The sequence below is a fragment of the Fringilla coelebs genome (assembly GCF_963513975.1).
Source record: "Fringilla coelebs genome assembly, chromosome: 2".
In the NCBI taxonomy this organism is placed as follows: domain Eukaryota; kingdom Metazoa; phylum Chordata; class Aves; order Passeriformes; family Fringillidae; genus Fringilla; species Fringilla coelebs.
The window spans coordinates 81793649-81816873 of NC_140029.1; the positions used below are offsets into that span (position 1 = coordinate 81793649).

Sequence of the window (23225 nt, forward strand, 5' to 3'; positions counted from 1 at the left end):
ATTTTCTGCTGAAGAAGAAAGTCCTGTGCCATCTGAAATGACACCTCCATATGAAAGGGTGGAGATCAGTTTAAAACTTGCCTTTCTCTTGAATATTTCTTGCAGGGTAAGGCTTGCTAAAGAGGTCTCTCTCCCAAAATCTTAAAAATTTTCAAAAGTTTTCCTACTTACTTTTAAAATAAAGAGAAATAAACAAAACCAAAAACAAACAAACAAACAAAAAAAACACACACACAAAAAAGGCAGGAATTAAGAAAACTAAAAGTTTGTGACTGTTTCCATAATGTGTACCTAGAGAAATAACAGCACTTCTTTATAGTCAAACAGGGAGACAGTCTAAACTCATAAATTTGACTGTATAAGAAATAAATCTTATTGTTTAAATGGAATGACAAAGTCTTGAATTTTTGAGGAAAAAATGAATTTAAGACCTATCAGGTATGATGAAATAATATTCGAAATGCATTTACTTTTCACCAGTCATAAAGTTGCAAACCATTCTTTTGCATATGTTATCAGTAAATTAAGGTAGTCTTCTTGTCTATGCACAAAAATGCTGGTAATTTTCACATCACAAAAAATCCCAGAAAATACAGGATCTTGATATATATCTATATGTATGTATCTTCAAATACTATTTCTGAAGGTCATCTCTGAAAAGCCGCTGAGAAGTTTCAGCCCAAAGGAAGCTAAATGGTGTTATTCAATTCTCATCATGGAGAAGTCTAGACAAATAGACGGCAGAAAGTTAGTGCCCTCCCTAAACCATTGTGTCTTCTGGTTCCCTATTATTTATTTTAATGATAATGGATCTGTGGCAATTTCCTACAGTTTGAGATCCGAGCCAAGAAACAGATAAAATTTCATAAATAATATCTCAGGAATAAAGCTTATGTCTTATTTGCAGCTGTCTTGAGAACATTTTTCTTTTTAGAGGAAAATAATGTGTCTAACTCAAGAAAGTAGTGAGATATGGCTGCTGGAAGTGCTGGATGCTTCTCAGTCAGTGCATCCACTGAGATTCCCTTGAATCACAGATTGAAACGAGCATGAGAGGAGCTAGCAGAGCATGGCCTAGAAACCCAGTTCAGTTTGCATTAGAAACAAAGGCAACATCTTCCCTGATGTTCAAGGGGAAAAATCATAACCTATGATTTGGACCCCATGACCATCACTGAGTCTTCCTTGCAAAGGCAAAGAGATTTCTAATTTTAAAAAGAGGTGGAGAACTTTTAAGGAGTGGTTTTCTATTAAAGGCTTCCTGTGAAGCTCTTTACAAAAGATGCCCTCTTGTTATAAAGGAAAAACTGAGCATGGAACTCTGATGTGGGTTGCCAGCATCATCCAGGAACAATTCTCCTTGGGATGAGACCAGAAATAGAAATCAGGTCTTCCACAGTCCTTTCAGTTGTGTGCAGTTGGCTCTCTCATCTGAAACAACATCTATCCTGTTTGCCACTGCAAAAACACGTGCCCTGCCCATATTGCTGAAATCAGATGGGAAGGTGCCAAATGAAGTGCCCACACTAGCACTTTAAATGCTTTGTGTAGCATTGTACATGAAGCATGAAAATTACTGGTTTTGAAATGCTCCAAGATTTATTTTAAAATGCAGGTTAGAAGTAAACTATCTCATCATCAGTCTGTCCTGAGTTTCAGAGAATTTTGATGACTTAATTAAAAAAGAGACCTGCTTAAGGAATCTGGAATGACCTTTAAAAGAAATTCAAGCTGTTTGAGAAGAATATTTTAGGAGGTTAGGATTTTGTCTCTTTTTTTTTTCTTTTCTTTTTTTTTTAATGTGGCTTTTTGCAGTGATAACACCTTATTCTGTTGAGTATACAAACCAGTGCAAGGCTGAGCTCCATGATAATAAAACCTTTATTCTAATTAAAGTCCATTTTCCTGTCATTAGAGGTTTTTACAAAATGGAAAGAACAGTATCGGTGGGGTAGCTGGTAGCTGTTCATTATAAAGAGCAGTCATGTTACAGGAGTAAAAATGCAAGTATTGGATCTAAATTTTTTTGAAACTGATATGAAAACAGAATGAAAGAGGACAGTAATTCATACTGTGCATTACATATTTGAGCTCAGATTCTACAAAGAACTCGTGTGGACCCATGTAGATAATATCAAATGGGACTAAATAAGTGTCTTGAAATATTAGGACTACACATTAAACTAAGATATGGGTCATAAATTCCTCAAGACATAGGCTATATTTGTTCAGAGCACCAGTACAGTACTGCAGTAACTTGCAAAATAGAGACACTTTTGTTCTGTTTCCAGCAGCTTCGAGTTCACGTAACAACAGCACAGAGTGAACCAATCCCCTTAATGTCAAGGGGAATTTTGCTGCTAACTTCAACGGGGCTCAGACCTGAAATCTAAGGCACAAGTATAAATCTTTCTAGGTAGAAAGATGGGGGTGGGAGGGAAGAGATTTGTGCAGCAACATACATGCAAAACTGAAGCTCCCTTTGCACAGATATTCTCTTTTAAGTAGCAAGCATTCTAGATACTACTTGAATTTTGTTAGTTGTGGCTCATCAGCAGGCATGAACTGTTCCATGAAAAACATTGTGGTAATCCTAGTTGAAAATGGGAAATGGCTGACTGAGAATAAATGATGATTAAACCTTTCACAACTTTTGGGAGATGAAATCATTGCTTTGTTCAAAGTGAATGGGATAAGACAAATCATTGGAGTCGGTTTTCATTTGGCTATCTGAGAGTATGAGCGTGGTTCTTGATAAAGCTTGCTGATGAATTGATACATACACATCTACTACTCAACAGCATCATGAGACTGTGGGGAGTTATCTGCCACCAGATGTCTTGAGGGATGTTTTTTAAAACAACTTAAACACAAGTTATAGTAGTTTGATGCTGAAAGTATTAGTGAGGTTCTTTGATTCATTATGTAAGAGAGTTAAAATGATCCCTTCCGCCCTTATATCCAATTTTATAATAGTTTTAAAAATAATGGCTTATATTAGCTTAAAAAAAGTAGTTTCACAATTACCATAGTTACAGCAATCCAAGCACCAGGCTCTGGAAAAGAAGAGAAACAAGTGGTAAGGAGTTCTGCTTGTTGACAGTAGTAATTTCCTCCTGGATGCAGCAGTCCTGTGCAACCTACTCCAGGCGGTGGTTGAACTTGATCACCTCCAGAGGTCCCTTCCAACTCCAGCCACTCTGTGGTTCTGTGGCTCCATGTGACTCTGCATAAACAGGGACAGCATCATTCATTCACTCCTATACACCTACATGCACATTAGCATTTTTATTTTTGGCCCCATTCTTTCAGTGAGGGACCCCTTCTTTCATATAAACTGTTAAAGGAGGCAACATCTTTGATTGGTGTTTTGTTAGTAAGTCCTGGTGGAAAAGGGAGAAAAAGATTCCAGCCATAATAAGGGGCAAAATGGACTATGTTATGCCCCTAAACATTTGAAGGAAAAAGAAAAAGCTGCCTGCCACGTTATCCTTTGTGTTTCATGTTAGACATAAGCCATAAATGTACTTCCTGGTCTTTAACAATGGTAGCAATTTATCAACACTCCTTGCAGTTCTGACCATTTGCCAAATAGGTTTGAAGGTGCAGGTAAAGTGTCAGATAAGTTTTTCATGCATATCACAAGTGTCTCTTTATGCTTTAATACTGCAGAGGAGAGGAAAGCACAAACATTCAAGACAAAGTAGACTGTTAGTGTTCTAGTTTTGCATAAAATGGGCAAAGATGGTTTGTTCTTTTCAGGACATGAGGCTGGGTTTAAGTTTTAGCAGCCTTTTGGTGAGTGGCACTGGTGGAGTGGTTTAATTCTGAGTGCCAGCTCTTTAATGTTTATGTGAGGGAGACGCTTCACAGTTCTTTTCCATGAAACATGTTGGTCTTTAAACTCCTGGTGATAATCAGAGGCAGCAAGAGGCCCGTGTTGATCTAACAGCCATTCCCTGTCTCTTCAGAGAAATATATAGGAGACCTGGGCTGTGGGATGCCAAGAGGACCACCCTGAATTGAGCATCCCGAAATATACACGTCAGCCCCGTTTCATGGAGGAAGCTGTCTCAACATCTGGGCTAGAGCTTAGCTCAGAGCTATGAAGTTGTAAAAATTGGCAGTGGTGGAAAAGCTGTCCCATCCTATAGTATGTAATTGTAGATGTTAATTATCCTCAGTCAGGAGGAGAGGAGTTGGATGCTGGTTGATAGTGCCCAGTGGCCCAAGCCTAGCCCCAAGGAAACTTCTTCTGTGACCTTGTCAAGGGGTTTGAAAGAATCACAAGTGCTTTCAAATGGCCAGACAGCTAGCAGCTGGAAAACATTGTTAGCAGCTGCAGGACTGCAACAGTCCGTGATATTAGCTGCCAAATCCTTTCTGATTGTTGCCTAATCAGCTGGCCGAGGCTGCTCACAAACAGAGTTGCAGACTAAAGTAGATAAGTCCAAACACAAAAGCTGTTTGAATAGAAGATATGTACTGATTTGTTGGATGTTGAAGATAAATTTGGTGATATTCAAAGCTCCTGGCTGTTGTTTTTCATAGAAGAATCTTGTGGGTTACAAGTTTGCAGAAAATTATTAGTCTAAGCATCTGCACCTAACGTGAGGCATCACGTGTGTCAAGTGAGGTGATTAATGATGCGTTTCTGTTGTATCAAGAATGTGGTGACATTTTTTCTTCCCTTAAAGCAATGAGAGAAGGTGTATTATAGGCATCAACCAGAAAGAAAAGATATGAAAATAATTTGCTTTATAGCTGAATAACTTTCATATAATACTTTGCTTTATGTCTTAATTATCCATTGCTGTCAAAGTACCTTTATAAAACAAGGTTTAAATTAAATTTGTGTGGGGTTGAAAGTCATGTAGAATCAAACTCTCATTTATAATCAAACATTTAAAACTTTCTCATTCCCCTGGGAGTTTCTGTAAAGCAAAATTGCTGCCTACTCCAAAAACCCCCACAGCATCAGGGTCAGTCCTCTTTCCTCAAGTCTACTTCACCAATATGAAAATGATAACCTATATTACAAGTGTTCTCTGTATTCTCTCTGGTTTCAAAAAATACTCAAAATTGTCTTATGAAAGCAAAATACCTGAGAGTTTCCAAGGTCTTGTTTTCCCTCTGCATGGTGCATCATGATGTTACATAAGGGTATTATAGCTTAGTATTTCCACACACTGTATACTGTGTCTTCAAGATTAAAATAGGTTTTCTAGGTAGATTCGTGTTGGTGATTTCTGATATTCTTCAGGTTTAATTAGTTCCTCTTTTATACAAGTCACCTGAACAGATTGAATATTTTTATTATATTGAACCAGTTCTGAAACTATTACAATAGATTAAATTTTTCTTTTACTTGCATGGATAGCTGAAGTTTCCTAAATAATATTTGAAATGCAGACGTGCATTTATAGTGATAGCTTCAAAATGAAGGTATTTGCATCCCTTCTCAAATGACTTTCGAAAGCTACTTCTGCTTTTTTTTTCCTGTGCCTTATTTCCTAATGGTGTTAGGGAAAATACAGCAATGGAAATGGCTGTTAGCAATTTTCCATCACTCTTTTACCACAACAGGCAAAGAAATGGTGGCAGAACTGAGCCATCCATTCCTGTGCTTCACCTTGGACAAGGTAGATCATGTAGATGTAATGTTATCTTGTGAAGGAGTTACAAACCTGATGTTATGGCTGTTTGGGCATTGTGAAAATGAAACTCTGTATTCTTAATAATACACCAAGAGTATCTCCTGCCACTGCAGTTTTCAAGGGAACCATCTCTAGGATTTCAGCACGTCACTCCATGAGTAAGAGTTTGAAGTACGTTGGAGAGATCCCACTCACTTTCCTCAAATCTAGGAAACTGGCACTTCATTCAAGCTGGTATAAGGTAAACTCTGGAGTTGTGAACTGAACCCAGGCTTTCCATAATTTTTTAGTATAACCTGGAAGAAAGACTAGAAAGTACCAAAATCTATTTATTAGGGTGATGCAGTGAGCAATTCAGTGTCAGCAATTCAGTGCCAGTGTTTCTGAGTGCTGCTGTCCTGAAGGATCACTGCTGGTCTGTAACCAGTGTCATAGTCATTGGTTACATGCTTAAGTTATGCCAGAGTGAAGTGCTGTGCTGCTTTCCATCCAGAAAGAGCAGACTTTCTGTGAAGGGCAGTTGTTACATGCCAGCCCTGTTTTGTTTCAAGGAGACAACATGAAATTCTGCATCAACTCACATATGTCAGACATGGCTGCTGAACTGAAGCAAAAGGAAAAAAACCTCTAATATAATTTGTTTTCTGAATAGTGGGAAGGGAAGGATAGGGGAAGGGAAAGGGAAAGGGAAAGGGAAAGTCAGATGTAACTTTCTGTTTTGTGCATAGTCCATACATTACATGGAGATGATTCCTTAGTTCAAAAGCGCAGATTTACCCTCTAGGGATCAGCAGGGCGAAGTGTAATAAGCTTGTTCAGTGACACAGGCTGTAATGAGAGTCTCTGGGCACTGCTCTTCTGTGACAGGCAAGCCATGTTGGTATTGATGGACAACCTCATCTCCCTCTGTTTTGTACTAGGAAGGAGGGTTGAGGGAATGCCTTGTTCATTTATTTGCAAATTGCTGTGTTCTGATGAGAAAACAGGCTGAGTTCAGCATCTGCCAGTCTTCTTTCACACATGGTTCCATTAGCATTTGAACATCTTAATTCCAAGATCTAAGTGCAGCAGAATGGTTGTCCCTGGAGCTCAGCCCCCGCTTCCCTCTTTTCAGAGTCAGCAGAAGCTGAGATGGGGAACTTTCCTAGCTTTCACTGCTCCATCTGCAGCCGTGCCTCGCTGTCTGAGAGCATAGTTAGTGTGCATCTGTATATATTTTGCCTTTCTGTTGTTAGATGGCAGTAACTGGATAAGTAATGGTTGATGGCTAACTTTTCTTATTGGTACATATTTGCACTGCAGTTAAGGAATCCACTTTAAAGAAACCATGCAAACAGCAGCTATCAAAATTTGATCTGTCTCTCTCAAGTAATTTGATAGCAAAATAGAGCAGGTTGGCTGCAGGCAGCTCTAAAGAGCACCACTTGAATTTAAGAAATCCATGTATGTCTGCACTGGCTATTCCAGCTGTTTGTGGTTGGAGGTACCCCCCTCACCAAATTCACTTTATTTTTAGTTATTTGGCCCTGCCCTCAGATTCTGGCACCAGTGAATAGCATGTGCACCATGTAGAAATGTTTTGGCGATTATGATCCAATTAGGTTTAGCTTGTTCCCTTGTTCTATCCTTCTTATGGTATCCAGCAAGAAGACTCATGACTGAGATATTTAGCATCTATTAATTAACTAAAAATATCTCAATTTTGCAGAGTCAATTTTGTTTATCTCTGTACTGAAGGTTCCTTGAAGAATGAAATTTCAAGGGAAATTGTCATTAAAATGGCTGCACAGAAAAATATATATGAAAAGTAATTCTAAGACATGTATGGTTTTATTGTTGTTGGGCCACTTATGTTAAAAACCCCCCTGGGCACTCAGGTGTTTGAACACTGTCTTCTAAGGTTAGCTAAACTGATGAAATAGGATTAACAAGGAGATGACAAGGATGGTTGCTTTATCCACAGTCATCTTTACCCTTTCTTTAATTTGTTTGCCTTGGCAAGGCTTCTCCAGTGAGACGTGAAGCTATTGCTTACCCTTCTTTAAACTGTCAGGTCACATCTGAAGATAAAAGCCATCAGTTGGACAGATGGAAACCATAAAACAACAAATATCTAGAAACACTCCTTTGTGTGTAATGTTGTATTCCTTTTCTTTTACTTGCTCATTAAAGATTGTGATCCATTTATTGATGAAATTTATGACCACCGTTACAGGGTATTTATGGGCCTCACAAACTTTTAATGAAGTCATTTTTGCAATGCTTGTCTCTGTCTGAGAAATACAACTATTTCTGTCTAACAGGTAGATACTGTCACAGTGTCAAGCTGACTTGCCCAGGTTCTCCTAAGGAAGGTATGACAGAGACTGGGTCGATCCCAGCACAGCACCTAAGCAGCTGCATTCCTCCTTTCTCTTTTTGCTCCTTATAAAGCTCCTACACCAAGGGGGAAGTACCTTTTGGTTAGGGGTCTTTAGGCACTTTCACAGCAGTTGAAGTGATGTTAGAAGCGTTCAGTGGTGAGTTAGCAAATGGTTGATATATACAACCATTAGGAAGAACACTAATGCAGTTTGCAGAATCTCAGAGAGGAGCAACCATAAAGTATTCACCTGTCTGTCCAATTTTACCCTTACAATTAGTTTAAAATACAGCTGTTAAGGGAATCCTTAAACAAAAGCGGATTAGGTGATATATGGAACACCTAAATCACTGATCACAGCTGATGGATAAAGAGTGAGGTCTTACAAAAATGTGGTTTAGGTTTAAATCCTGCCCTCTAGGTTCAGATACGCAGAACCTACAGGGCAGGAATTTCATCCAGTTTGTGCTATCCATGTCCTATTGTCTACCTGCAGTCATAGGCACCATAGCATGATAAGAAGCAAAAAAAGCTATTCCACTAAAGCTAATCTCCTTTTATAGTGTATTTCTGCCTGATAATACACCTTTTACTCCTGCAGAACTAAATTCTGATGTCATGTAGTTCAGTGGCATTTTTGCCATTTGTTTTGTACTGGAATCAGATTTTTTTTTTTCCTATAGAGAATTCAGCAGAGTATTATCTAGATAAGAATATAGCACAGTGTATTAAATGAAGAAAAAGTCAATGTTGACAAGTGGGAAGCAGCAAACCGTTCTTAAGCAGAGAGCTTTAAAATGAGTGAGGTATCAAATAGGGAGCAATTCATCTTGGGATGTGTTCTTTCAATATATCAAATAATGAATTATAAGGAGGGAGATGTAAACACCAAGTTAATTAATCCTTGGATGATATTGGACCAGGGAGGATATACATATCAGAGCAGATGGAATGAAATTTCTGAATCATCTGGCAAATTTTAGGAGATGGATGGAAGAAAACGTAGATGAGTTGCATTAGGCAGAAATGTCAGACAGTTCATCAAAAGAGAAATTGTTGAATAAGACTGACATGGGGTGAGGAAACTATTAGGCTCATACTTTATAACAGCCTTTTGTCTGTGTGTATTAAAGTGTGAAATGTTAGAATCATAGACTCATTAAGGTCGGAACAAATAATCTTCTGCAGGATTATGGAGTCCAACCTGTGACCAAACATCATTAAGTCAACTGAACCGTTTCACTAATGTAGTGCCATGTACATTCATTTTTTGAACACTTTCAGAGATGGTGACTGGATGTCACCAATGTTTAGCCACCCTTTCAGTGAAAAAATTCTTCCTCATGTCCAACCTGAACCTCCACAGGCACAGCTTGAGTCCGTGTCCTTTTGTTCTGTCGCTGGTTGCCTGGGAGGAGACTGGCTACAGCCTCTTTTCAGGCAGTTGTAGAGGGTGATAAGGTCCCTCCTATGCTTCCTTTTTCCCAGGCTAAACAACCCCATCTCCCTCAGTCACTCCTCATAGGACTTACTCCAGACCCTTCATCATCTTCATTGCCCTTGTCAGTCTGGACCCATTCCAGCAGCTCAATGTCTTTCTTGTGATGAGGGACCCAAAACTGAACAGAGGATTTGAGGTGCAGCCTCAAGTAAACTTAAGCACTAAGCTAATTAAACTCAAAGTAAACCCTATCTCATGGAGGAGAGTTCTGAGAATGTGTTGTCTGGTTTCACCTAAGCATGAGAGGAATGGGATTAAAAGTGTGAACTTCTTCTCCTCTCTGGCTGGTTAACACTGTCATTTGAGATTAGACCTGAGACTCAGTCCTGGGATCTGCATCTCACAACGATGACAAACGTGATGGGGATCAGTGGGGACGTGCAAGACACTGCTTCTGTGAAGAAGTGTCATGTGTTGTGAGTTGTTGTGTATAACAAGACCAGTCACACCCAGTGGTGTTTCTCTGTATATATGCACAGCAGCTTCAGGGGTCCTGGTCGATAGGAGCTGGTTTTGAACCTGCAGGAGAGGCTCCTTTTGCTTAGACCCCGACACTGTGCCAGAGGTGCTCATTCTGCTGTGATGGTCAGCCTCTGTTCTGTTCAGTCACCTTGACCTGCAACAGTGTCTCACATCCAGTGGGTTGTAGACCTCAGGATATTTATGAAAAGTGAGGGTGGGAAAGGTTAGGAAAATAATGATGTATTTGCAGTAATTAAACACTAGTCCCATATCTCTCTGTCTGTCACCAAATCACTCACCTGTTTTGTTTGGGATCACCTGTTCTCTGTAAGCTTCTTAAATGTAACTCATCGAGAAATGCTAAAAAGTAAGGCTCTGTTAATATGAGCACATAGAAAGGTAAGAGCTTGAAGGAATTTAAAAATTCAAGGGATAAAAATTTCTTTATTTTGAATAACCCAAGGCAGCTGCACAGAGGCATCTTTGTATGGCTAGAAAGGTAATAGCAATGACACTGCCACCTATGAATAATAATGTCATTATACAGGGCCTTGGCAGGACTGAATCTGGAACTCTGCAGACAATAATAGGCCGTTCACTCTGAAAAACAGAATTGGAAATAAGAAGTTGGAGCATAGTCAGAGAAAAACAAAGAGGAGGTCAAGATAGTCAGGACTGCAGTGAGTTCATCTGTGATGTAATGCAGTATATTTTCTGGTAGATGATAAGCTTCTGCCAATGAATCTATGTGCAGACTCATCTGTAGGCTTCTGTTGACTTCAGAAATTCCTGCTCCAAGCTGGGTGATCTCATCCTTAGTCTGCCATTTTTTCCAACTGTGTATGGTCCAGTCTACTGCTGGGCAGGTGTTCTTCCTTTACATTTTGGCCTTGCCAGTTGTCTGTATCCTCTTCCAGATAAGAGACTCTCTGCCTAAGGAAATGAGCTTGTCTGACCATCACTGAACATCTGGAAGCCATCTGAAGTTGCATTATCACTGTCTTGCAGATCTCTCTCTTCAACTGTCAGAGGCATATTTAGAGAATTTCTTTCTAGGCTTTCTGGCAGCTAAATTCAGCAAAGATATTTTACAGACCCCAAGCCAATAATTACTTGTTTCATGAAGCTGCCCCAAAGGAAACCTAGTTCTATAGGCACAATCACTGGCCTGTAGAGGATGTGAAGCTCATGGAGAACATATTTCCTTAAAGGAAGTGTAGCCAAGAGAGACATTGTTTTAAAATGAGAGTTTTCCAGATAAAAGATGTGCTTGTGACTGGACAAAGTCACTTTGTTTACCCAATGTAAGCCCTAAGACAAGAAGGAGCTTGCAGTGAGAGATGGCAAATTTTTCTAGGAGTTGTAATAAGTTTTAGATAGCATAATTGTGTTTAGATTAACAGGTATTGAGGATTCCATTTTATTGCAGGAGTAACTGCTTCATTCCAACTGCAGAATTTGTTGTGAGATTTGCCTTTCTTTGTTTTTCTTTATATTCTCTTCATTTTGAGTTCTTTGTCTCTACTTAATCCAGTCCAGAGGGCCTGAGTGGGCTGACTTTGGAGAGAACTGTGATATGCCTGTCCTTGTCTTCAGATTGATCTGCTGGCAGCTGTGTCTGCCAGCACTTCAGTCAGCTGCCTCTCTCCTCCCCTTTTGTTTCTGCAGATAGCTAGCTAGGATTTTAAATCCTGTGCTTTGTCATCCTTGTGATTTGTCAGCAGATGCCAACTTTACTTTTCCCATCCCTAAGGTGTACTGGAGCTTGACTGGGAAAGCCTATGGCAGTGTGGATGTTCAACTAGAGTGGTGTTCTTTTTCCCCAGCCTGCTCTGTCCAAAGAAGTATTTTGCCCTTTGGTATAATATGTTTCATGAGTATATTTGTAACTGGAAAGGAGCTGCCAGGGGTGTGAAACTCAAGTATGTACTGTCAGGCTATCCTAAACTCCCGTGTAGTTCTCCCTTTCTTACATCAATGGAAAATATCCAAACCCTGGCTTGAGGGAACTGCATTAGACTTCCCGTGCTGGTTAATATGTAAAAAATTAGAGATGCAAAAAACTTGAAACAGCATCTGAAATCTGCAATGTGGTTGCATCAGTATGCATCAGTATGGAAAGGGGTCAGAGGTCTTTGGTGATCTTGACCCCCCCCTACATTCCATTCCTGCTTTTTGACCTCACTCCTGCACTCGTGCTGTACTCTGTTGTGCTCTTCTCCAGGAGCCAGAACAAGGATGTTTGTCCCAGAGGAGTGCTGCCCTACATCTCTATGGCCCCTTCTCCAGACACATCCTGTTCTTTCTCACAGTGTGTTAATGCAAACAATGCTTGGCTGTTGCTACCAACAGTCCTTGTTTGGCTCATCAGCTGTCCCTCCAGCTTTTGCTGTTTGCAACATGAACATTAGCCACCTTGCTTTCCAGGCTTCCACAGAAACTGATGCTGCAGGTATTTCCACTGGGTGGAGACATGGGATATCCTGTCTCAGTGAGTATCATTTACCAAGCGAGGGAGAGGACTAATATTGGCACTACTTCCATGCCATCTGTCACCTCTGTGAGATGACCACCAAAGGCAGCAGTGTAGGCAACAGAAAGCTTCCTATAAATATTGAAACAGACCAAAGATAAGTATGGAAGTGGATTGCTCTAAAGCAGAAATACAGTTTGCAGGGAGATAAGCAGATAACTACTGTGTCAGTGAATGGGTTGTGGAGAAATATGGCCAGCACATTCTCCCTCATTGTGTTTGCTGGTCTGCAGCATTTTATCATTTAATGATGTAACAAATGAATTTGCAAATAGCAGGATGCAATTGGTGGTTCAGTCATTACAAATGCTCTTCTTTTAATTTTTCTTTATTAACTCAGGCAAAATTGGTAGGACACGAGTTTATAGAGAGGAAAGGCACTTTACAAAATAGAAATTGAAATTGGTAAGGGAAAAGGTGTACAACAGGATTTCTTGTTATAATAAAATGAATTCTGTGTTCTTTAATCAAAGGAATACATTTTGAGAACATTTTGTAAAAATGACCTTAAAAAGGTTGCCATGGAGAAGAATTAATGCAACATTAATTAAGAATATTGACCCAAAAAATTTGGTACAGAAAGTACATGTACTTTCAGAGAACAAAGTTGCCTCAGTTTATAATATATTTGATTGTAGCTCTCATAGTGATTTTACAGACCTTTTTAATGGAGTAAGTGAATGGTGTAAACTGTTGCTTCTCTCCTGTAGTAGTCAGCAAGGAGTAGTCAGCAATATGGGTTCTCCAAAAATACTTCAGGCAGTATTTAGATAATTTTTTTCAGTTTTGAGGGAAGCTACCTTGGTCTGAGAGGGTGCTTTCAGATTGCTGTGGGAGTCATGAACAAGGAAGAACCGTGTTTATAAGGGTGTCCATCAGAGGTGCAAGTCTGTTCTCTGTTGCCACCAGTGGTAGTTCAATCTCCATGGTTTTTTTAACTTCTCGTTCATAGTTAGGAGGTTCTTTTCTTCTTCTCTCCTCCTCCTCACTCCTCTGTTACAAGTCCACCTCCCAAAAGGTAACTGTACAACTTTGCTGCTCTAGTGTTCCAGCCCACTCCACTGGAATCTTCTTGAACCTGCACTGTGGGTCACAGGAACCCACAAATCTCGGTCTGTGATTTACAGGAGGAATATTATCCATACGGGTGTCTGCTCAGCTGTTCCACTTTCTTAGCCTTATCATCATGCCTTCAACATACTTCCTCTTGCTAAGGATGTTGTAGAGCTGGAAATTCTTCTTTAGTTACCTCTGAGCCCTTGAGAGTATAAAAAGCTGGAAAAAGGTGATTTTACTTTGTTTTGCCCAGTCAGAGAGAATTAAATGGAACTGAGATGTGCTAAAACTGATGGTTCTTACAGGATTCTAAAAATAATAAAGATTTAGCAGGCTTCTATTTGAAGAAAATTTGGTGCTAATTGATTCTGTAGTTTTTTGAGCCATCCTTGTTGTTACAGTCAGATATATCACTAGCTGATAAGGGACTCAGCTTCTCTAGAAAAGAGGAGGAAACTTCTGCAAGCTCTAGTACATACTATAAGAATATTTTTGAAGTTGGAAGGAAAAAAAATGTGAATAAACAACCACATATTAAACTCAATCAGTTTAAAAAAATCAGGAGAGGATGGCTAATGAAACCTGAATTAGAATCATAACCCTTTGCAATCTTGCACAAAACAGTATATAAATTTAATTGGACCCACTGGGTTTTGCAAGCTTACTTGTCTAAGGGGCTGCTGATTGCTTTAATGGAAACATCATCCTTCACAGTGTCAGGAGAACACATGGGAATCTCTGATCACACATGCCAGATGTCACATTTTGTGACACTTTTAAACCTTGAAAGGTTGTTGTAGTTTTGGAAATCCATAAAAGCCAAGGATGGCATGCTTTGTTCACTAGTGGTAAAAGGCTATTGGTACTGAAATGCTGTCAGTAACCACAACCTCTCTGGTAAAATGGTGTCAAAGTGTACACATATAAATTAAGGCTTAAGTAATGTTGTGAAGTATTGTGTGTTGACTTCATAAAATGAAGTGGCTGTCTTGATTTTTGCTGCAGAAAATATTTTAAAATCTTTGATAGTAGTAAATGCAGCTTCTTAGAAAAATCACATCATTTGTTGTAACTAGGCTTTTACTGAAAAATGTGAATTGAGCCTTGGACTCCAAAATGTTCTAGAACAGTGCAGTAGTCCATTTTGCCTTCTGCAAACCATAAAAGATGGTCTCTGATACAAGTTTCAGATTTGGATGGCTTCCAGCAATCCTTCTCTGATCTCTGTTATGCTAGTACCCTGAAGAAAGAGTCATGCATCAGGAAGCCTTTCTGATAGAGCCACACAGCAGAGAGACAAACCAACTCAAACTGGAGAAACAGCAGACAACAGATGGATACAATCAGAGAGCAAAATTCAGGGAAGCAGTGAGACAGTACTGATCCAGAATATGAGGGAGCTACAGTGAGCACATCAGGAGCCTGTTTTTTAAGATATCGGAGGAAAGAGGAGTCTTAAAAAGGAATTTGAGGGGAGATAATGAGATAGCTCTGCAGATGTTTACTGTGATCCCTCCTAGGCATGAAGGAAAGTGTGGGAGGAACATGGAGGCACTTGTTTGAATATTTGTCATGTGGGGGTAGAAGCTGATAGTGTGGGTTATCAGAGAGGGATTATTGCATCTCTCTGGTGCAGCAGAGTTAGAGTAGCAGCAGAACTTAAGGAAACTTCTTCAGCCATCAGACAGTCGGTTCGTTGGAGTTCTCAGGCTCAATCCATCAGTACTGAGATGTGGTTTTAGCAGGACAAGTAAAAGAGAAGAACAAGCATGGGAGAAGAGTTGATTAGGATATTTTATGATGATTTTGGAGAATGCCAGTGATGTTTTCCTAAGGAATCAGCAATTCAGCTCCATTAGCTTTATTGACTGTGTCCTGTGACTGTGTCCAGAACTTAGTGTGCTCACACAAAGACACCTACATGTGGATGAATTGAATACCAAGGATATAAAATCTGCTGCTGGTTTAAATCATTCTTCAGCTGACATTGATAAGAGCTTCGCCTGAAACCTCAGTCAGACTAGGGCTTCGCTTTTTGTGCTCGATGCAGTACTTTGTATCCAAGCATTTTGTTCAGCTTGCAGATGATGATTCCGCTTTAATTAAAATTTCCTACGAGCTCTTGATTTAACTCCCCTATCCATCTGTTATTGCACTAATATCCCAGATAATGTCTTACAGTAGCTCCCAGAGAGCCGAGTAAAAAAAAGTGATAACATCATTTACTGTTGGGTTGTGAAATACAATCCAACATTGTACATTACCTTTTCTAAGGGCTCCTACAACCTGAAGTAGAGCATGGCACTGAGAGCCAAGTCCAGGAGATGTGAGCAGGTATCTCCACACATCACTGTGCAGTTCCTTATGGAAAATAATGACTTGGATCTCAAAAGCAGTACAGCTGCCTGTGTCCCTGAGACAGTTTAAGGGCAGTCCCATGTTAGTGCAGTTGCATTGCCCAGCATTGGAACAAGCTGGTTTAGTGCTTGTTGGGCTATTTTGGCAAAACTGCACTGTAGAATGGAAGTGTGCTTTAAATAGAAGTATCTGTAAGATACTTTTTAATAATATGCTCTGCTATTTTTTGTGATGTATTCTGTTTTGAAGAGCTTTTTTTCTCTACCTGAGTTAAAAAATTGTGCCACAATAATAAGCAAGAGCACTCCTAAGACTGGAAGTAAATATATGTGAAAAGAACGACTTGCTATTTGAATAAGTTTGCCTGAAGGGGCAATTTCTAAACTTCTAGTAAAATTCCATTCCCTTCCTTCATGTTAGGTAAATAAAAGCTGGGAGGATGTGAGAGCATAGCATGGCAGTGTGATCTATCTGGGCCACAGCTCAAGAAGCAAAAAGTCATCTTACCCCCCCTTGTCTTTTTATTGAGCACTGTGATATTTCATTTTCAATAATGAACTGCATTTATGCAAAAGTTTTCTGTCCTACCAAATGAAAGGAGGAACATGTTGACAGGAACCAAAAATTGCATAATCTCTGCAGAAGTCTGTGACTGAATCACTGCTCTGTTCAACCCTATGCCATTTGACATGGCATCAGGAGGTTTCTTGCTTCCACTGGCTTGAATAAGAAAAGGATAAATGACCACTGCCATTAAGGCATCAGGGCCACATTTGTCTCAGTTATAAATTATCCCCGTAGTAAAATGGGATTAAATAGTGCATGTTTATGACCTCCAATAAAATCTTCTAGGGAGGTCATGTTATGCTTGGAATCAGTCTTTTCAGGCACTCTGAGTGGTGGAATGGGTTAACACAGTAGCAACATTTCTCCAGGTTTTCCCCCATTTCTCTTTTTCACACTTGGAAGCAGTGACTTCTGGCTGCTATGTGCTGGACCACATGCAGACACAGCAGGAGGCCCTTGGCTTCTCTGACTGCATCTGCTGTCCAACAACTGCTCCTCACTCCCTCAGAGGAAGACACAGTGGGCAAATAGAAATATTTTGCGGGCCAGATGGGGCTAATGGACCACAAACTGGAGCATTCTGACCAAAATGCATATTTAATTGCAGGTTGTTTCTTGAATTTCTGGCAGGCACTGTGCTTGACTGGTTTCTGGTGACCAGATCTAGTTTTGCATTTTTCCATTCCTGTTCATGTCAGTATTATTCAGAGGCACTCGGACTTTCCAGGAATTTCTTAATCCTTCTGAGATCAGGCATACATACATACATCCAGGTAGTCCTCAAGTAGTGCAGTTACATTAAGGCACTCCTACAATAAATAACAATTGTCACATCCGCTGAGGTAATTTCTGGAAAAACATGCTTTGTTTTTCTTTCATTATGTTGTGTTTTTCACTCAAAATGCTGGCTTTAGGTTTGTGTATCCAAAGGAAAGTTAATGCTGCTTGTCCAAAATGTAAGGAATTTCCCTCAGGCCTGTGCTTTTGCCCTTCATATCTTTAGGAGCAATTCTCTAGATTTCTCCAGCTAGGTGGGGCTGATTAGGGTAACGTGTATATGAAGTAGGCAGGAATGAGAGGGCTGCTGGTCTTTGTTATCCAGTTAATTTGGGAGGTTGTTTGTTTGTTTGTTTGTTTTTTACATACTCTAACATCCCAAAATTAGATCTCTGTTATATCTGTTACATATACATCTGAGATCCATAACATTTGTGGACTTCTTGCAGAGTATCCCCTGGACCAGATTGTTTCCAGTGTTACAACGTGCTTCTCAATGTTTCCCCTGTTGCTTATTCAAATAAGAGCTGCTCCTTTACCTCCTCCATCAAACAGTGCAACTTTTAGATCTCTTAAAGCAGCTGCTGCAGCGCTCTGCACCAGCACTGGTATCATTTCATTAGTGGGAAATAAAGCCTGGTTAAGTAAATGTGGTATAAAGTGTTATGTAAGAGGAAACATTTAATGAGCAGATGATTAAAGTTCTGTTTACATTGTATGCACGTGACCAGTTAAGTTTTTCTTGGCTGTATTGTGTAAAACAATATGTCTGTCCTAAGTAAGGAGTGAATTTGTTTTTCTAATATTCCCATCATGCTGGGACTAACATATCTGACATTGCAAAGCTTTGAGACTCTCCAAGAGAATGTAGAATACTATAGAGACTATAAATGCAGAAATTAGAGTAAGCATATTTAGATTGAAGACAGCTTAGTTATAAAATGTAGTTGCTAAAAACATTTCCAGTGCCTTCTGATGATGTCTGTGGCTGGGCCAGCATTTTCTCCTTTTCTCTCCAGGTAGGAAACCAAGTAAGGAGTTTGTAAGACAGGACATAGTCAAGGATCAGCCTTCAGATCCATCAGAAAGTTGGTAGTTATCTGTGTTCAATTAAGGCACCACAGAAGAAGGAGCCTAACATACGAGGCATATCAAGCAACAATAGCAGAGGTCTGGAAAAAATTTCCTAAAAAGGATCATATTGGCCAAAGACACCCAGACAAGATGTTGTCTTGACTGGTAAGATGATGCCAGGGGTCAGACCACAAAACTAAAATAAATGAGATCAGACTGAGAACTTAAGTTATGGCTAAAATCCATCCCTCCAAAGGAATTAATCAGATGAGGTTTGGAAGGCTTTGTCTGGGACAGGAGATGTCTTCTCTGCCTTTAATTCTCTGGCTGTTGTTATAAAGGAGGCGCTTGAGCCCTTTCATTAGACATGGAATATGTGCAGCTTGGTTGTGCAATAAGTACTGGTGTGTGTGCATGAAGCTGTTGTGTGTTGGAGCTCCTTGGTGGACTCAGGCCAAAGCTTGCTCTTGGTCAGCAGTCCTGTGTGCAAATACTGTTCCCTGAGCTGCTGCACTGCACAGAGTGCTGGTCCCACAACACTTGGCTGTGTTCAGCAGTTACCTAAAAAACCGTGCTGATCCCGTGAGTCACTCATGCACAGAACAGGCCTTGAGTAAGTGTCCCATTCAAGTTCTCTCTGTAGCAGTTTCTAAAGATGAATCTGTTAGTGAGGTGAGATATGCAGTTGGTTTTCCATAGGCAGAATAGAGTGTAGGAAATCTTCCAGCCCATAAATTTTCAGCTGTCTATGGGTGACCTTGCTCAGATTGTCAGCACTCCAGGAGAGATCTTGTAGGAGGTCAAACTTTTGAAAATACCTAAAGCTGACTTTTAAGTTATAGTCAATGTACTCTCCAATAGTATCTGAACTGTTAAAAATGGGTTGGAAATGGCACACAATCTTGTAAATAATCTTTAAGATCAAGTGGACAGAATAGTTATAATAATGATAGGAGTGAGTCAAAGGGGAAAAACTCAGCATTTTTTCTCCCTCTTCAGAAAATGTATATAAGATGAACCTTCTAGGCAGGCCTAGCCAAACTACTTTATTTCCTAAATATGACCCTCCAAGTCATTGTTTCTAGTGCCCTTTCTTTGCCCTCTAACACCATAATTTATTCACCTCCACTTGTTCAATTACAAAATAGCTTGTCTAATCATGGAACATGCCAAGAGATTTTAGGTAACAGTTTTTCTTACCACCTGTACATTCATTCCTGCCCACATAAAGTTTTCCAGGAAAAAGATTTTCACATTCTGCATCTGAAAACTAATAAAAATTTAAACCAAATTCTTTGTAGAGTTTGAATTTCAGCTTGTTTTTCTTTACCTTTGTCTGATCTTACCAGCTTTCTCTGAAAGTGTGCTTTTTGCTCTTTATGCAGACTGTATGTGGATGGACCTTTTGGAAGTCCCTTTGAGGAATCCCTGAACTACGAGGTCAGCCTCTGCGTGGCTGGAGGTATTGGGGTTACACCATTTGCATCTGTGCTCAACACACTGCTGTAAGTGACCTTAAGCCTTTGAAGTCATTTTGCCCCAGTTTACAGCAACAGTGCATGTCAGAAAGGCTTTGAGGGTCTTAGGAAACTTCCACTGCCTTAAGTGAATGATTCCTTGAAAAGAGGTAGAGGACTGAGATCTCCCTGAAATGCATAAATCCTCTCATACCAGCTCTGTGACCCAAAGAGTTGTGGCAGAGATGCACCTGAACTGGGACACTGTCACCAGCCTTTGTATCCTGCCATCAGTCAAGGCTGTGATTAATCTAGTCACAGCCCTTCAGCAGGACTTGTTCCCCCAGTCCCAGCTTAGATGAGGCTGTGTCCTGTAACAGTTTTTTGGAGTCAGACACTTGTGGCAATCCTTGTGCTGGAAATGCAGGACCAGCTCTCCTGGTTTGACATTTTAAATGTCTAAGCTTGAGGTTTTAATAGAAGGGGATCGATCTGAATTCAGGTAGTATGCAGATGTTTAACTCCATTTGAAAAGTTTAAATTTTATGTATGCATTTTTCTATTTTTCCCTTCTTGTTTTTCCTCTCTATTTTTAAATTTCATTTTAATGTAAAGCCTTTGATATTCTATGCAGATTAAACCTTTCACCTCTCGTTTTTCTGTCACATTGACAGCATGGTTCCCACTAAGTCTTATTCTATATGAAATAGGCTTCCTTTTATGATTACTATTGATTTTATTTATATTTGCTAGAGTTATTGGTTAAGGGCTGCAGCCACAGGTTAAGCACCCCTGTGTCAAACACCCAGTATAAACAGCTAGCCAAAGCAGCAAACCTTCCCTGAGAGGCTGAGAGGCCATCTGGCTTTGGGAGGGCTTTGCAATGCACAGCTAAAGCATTTCTTGCCAGATGAGCATGCCAGTGGTCAGCTCTAACTCCAAAGCGAAGCTGAAGTGTGGAATTTAGGTGCTGTACACATTCTTCTGCCCCTAGCCTGGGCTGGACCTGACAGTGCCAAATACTGCTGAAGGTTATTAGCCTTGTGTGTCTCATGGTGCTGCAGCCCCCAAAGACCATCTTGGGCTCCCTCATTTTCTTTGCTTGAGAGCATACAGATCACCTTCTCAAAACCAGGGTACATTTTTGCTGAAAGCCTGGGGCTCAGGTGGATAAAATGACAGTTTTCCTTGTGATGGATTATCCCTGATAGCGTTTAGCAAAAACGTCACGGAACACAGAGATGGGCCAGCAGCAGGTAATTAGATGTTTGCCTCTAATGTGTGTTATCTGAGGCTGTAGGAATTCTCACAGACACTGCAAGAAAATGGAAGTGTCCAAAGGATTTTGCAATGTCCATTTATCTGCATAAAGCCATAAATTGACTTCCAAGGAGCTAATTCCATAACCTGCCTTTTTAGCTGCTCTTCCCCTTGTGCATTGTACAATATACAAGGGAATCAATCCGGGGAAAAGTAGCAGTCTTAGTCTGCTTCCCTCCTCGGTATTTGAACGCCAACAAGACACTGGTTTAGTGGCTGATCAGTGTGTGTCTTTGCCCTGGCTTGGAAGCAGATATTGGCAGGTATGAACAAGCAAACTGCCTGATGGTGCCAGCGCTGCAGAGCAGCCAGGCCAGTCCTGTTGTGTCAAGGACACTCAGGTCTAGGAGAGATCCAAAGTCTGTCCTTGAAATCTTGTTTCCCGCTCCGTTGTTTTCCTGTTGTATGTACATAATTTGATTCATGCCCCTGTCCTTCCCTCCACTTAGCTGTTGAACCCTGTGCCCTATTTTAAGAAATTATTATGTACTTTATGGAAAGCTAGAGGCTTTTATGCACAAGAGTCTGGAAATAATGGCTGTTACGGGCAGTGTAACACAGAAACACACAAGAAATGGTTTTTGTAATGGGGGATTGCACCTCTCCTGCACAATATATCCTGCTGGAGGTAGACCCAGACATATGTGTCTGGGGTGCTATTTTAAATCTATGCTGGACTTGTTTGATGAAGTCTTGCAGTGCAGCCTCTTTGTCCAATTGCAATGTTTCATCACCGTGAGTGGTGTTTTGTTACTGAACTGGAGCATTTCAATACAAAATGCCTTGCATTTTTCTCTTTTATCCCTTTTTATAGTGAAAAGCATTTTCTTTCCTTGCTACTGCTTATAGTTCTGTTGTCACGTCTGACCAGACTGTGACCGTTCCTAAATGCTTGTCTTAGTCTAGGCAGTCAGAAAGAGATGGAGGAAATCATGTTTGGAAAGTCAGCAGTTAACAAATAAAAAATTGGAAATCAGGACTTGAAAGACACTGTACTCCCCAGTCTGAAAGCACTTTTTTTACTCTCTCTGGGGAGTTTACATGACAGGTGAGTTCTCAGTTCTACGTGCTGCTCAGGTGCTGCTGATGTCTCCATCCTTGCTCCTCAGGGCAGACGTATGGGGAGGCAAGACACTGGTTGGAGCCATCACTTATATAGATCTATTAGCCCTATATCCTGGCTGGAAATGCCAGCAACCCTACAGTTTGGAATAAAGTACAGTGAGTATGGTGAGATGTATCATGAAACTTTTCGACCAGGCCTGGCTCCTAGGATTGGCATTTTAATTTTAAGTGAACAGGCTATGCCCTTCTCTATCTGAAAATCATTCTAGGAGGAAAAGGAGGAAACTGTGCACTGACAATTTTAGTGATTAGAACAACAAAAACCACTGTTGGCTAACTAAAGAAGTGCTTCCTGAATACTTGTGCTTTATTTGAACTCCTTATTCATCAGGATATTTTTATTTCTATTTTCTTTCCTAGTTAATTCAAATCCTTCCTTTGTACTTATTTGTGTTTTAATTGAATTAGAAATCTGACACGAGAGTTCTGTTTTTCTAAATGCAATGCCAGAATCTCCCCATGGCTGCACTTTATCCACCAGCATTTTCTGAGGTCTGTAATATATCACACAGTTCCCTAACACAATGGAGCTCTGATTTCATTTGGTCTTTGTGATTTTGCTTCAGTATTAATTATAATCAACCAAAGCTTTTCACATAGAAAGGCAGAATTAAGTCCTGACATGATTACATTTGTCAATATTTTCCACTTACGGGCCTCTTTATAAACCTAATAAAGCGTTGACATAATACACTTGAACTTAAAATGTCTCCTTTGCTTTGAAATAAAAGTTTGATGATGATATATGAATCCATATTTGCTGTCCAAATCATCTGTATAGCTGACAATTTCCTAGTGTGGAAGCAGTGTCTGTAATGGCTGTTAGCTCTGTGCTAGATATTTAATATTCTCAGGATAATCCAAATAGGCTGTGTTGGTCAATTCAGCGTCTGATGTGTCATAGCTTGAGGAGCAGCTTAGCAGTTAGCTTCTAAAGGAAATTCATGTTTCCATTAATAAATATAAAGCATCCTCA

At 40.0% G+C, this 23225-nt stretch overlaps 1 protein-coding gene across 1 annotated transcript in view; it reads left to right on the forward strand.

Annotated features, from left to right (window-relative positions):
- NOX4 (NADPH oxidase 4) overlaps positions 1-23225 on the forward strand; it is a 100610-nt gene that overhangs the window by 68593 nt on the left and 8792 nt on the right. The window contains exon 14 of the mRNA XM_084201312.1: positions 19733-19852. Within this exon, the coding sequence (XP_084057438.1) occupies positions 19733-19852 (120 nt within the window). The remainder of the gene's footprint in view (positions 1-19732; positions 19853-23225) is intronic.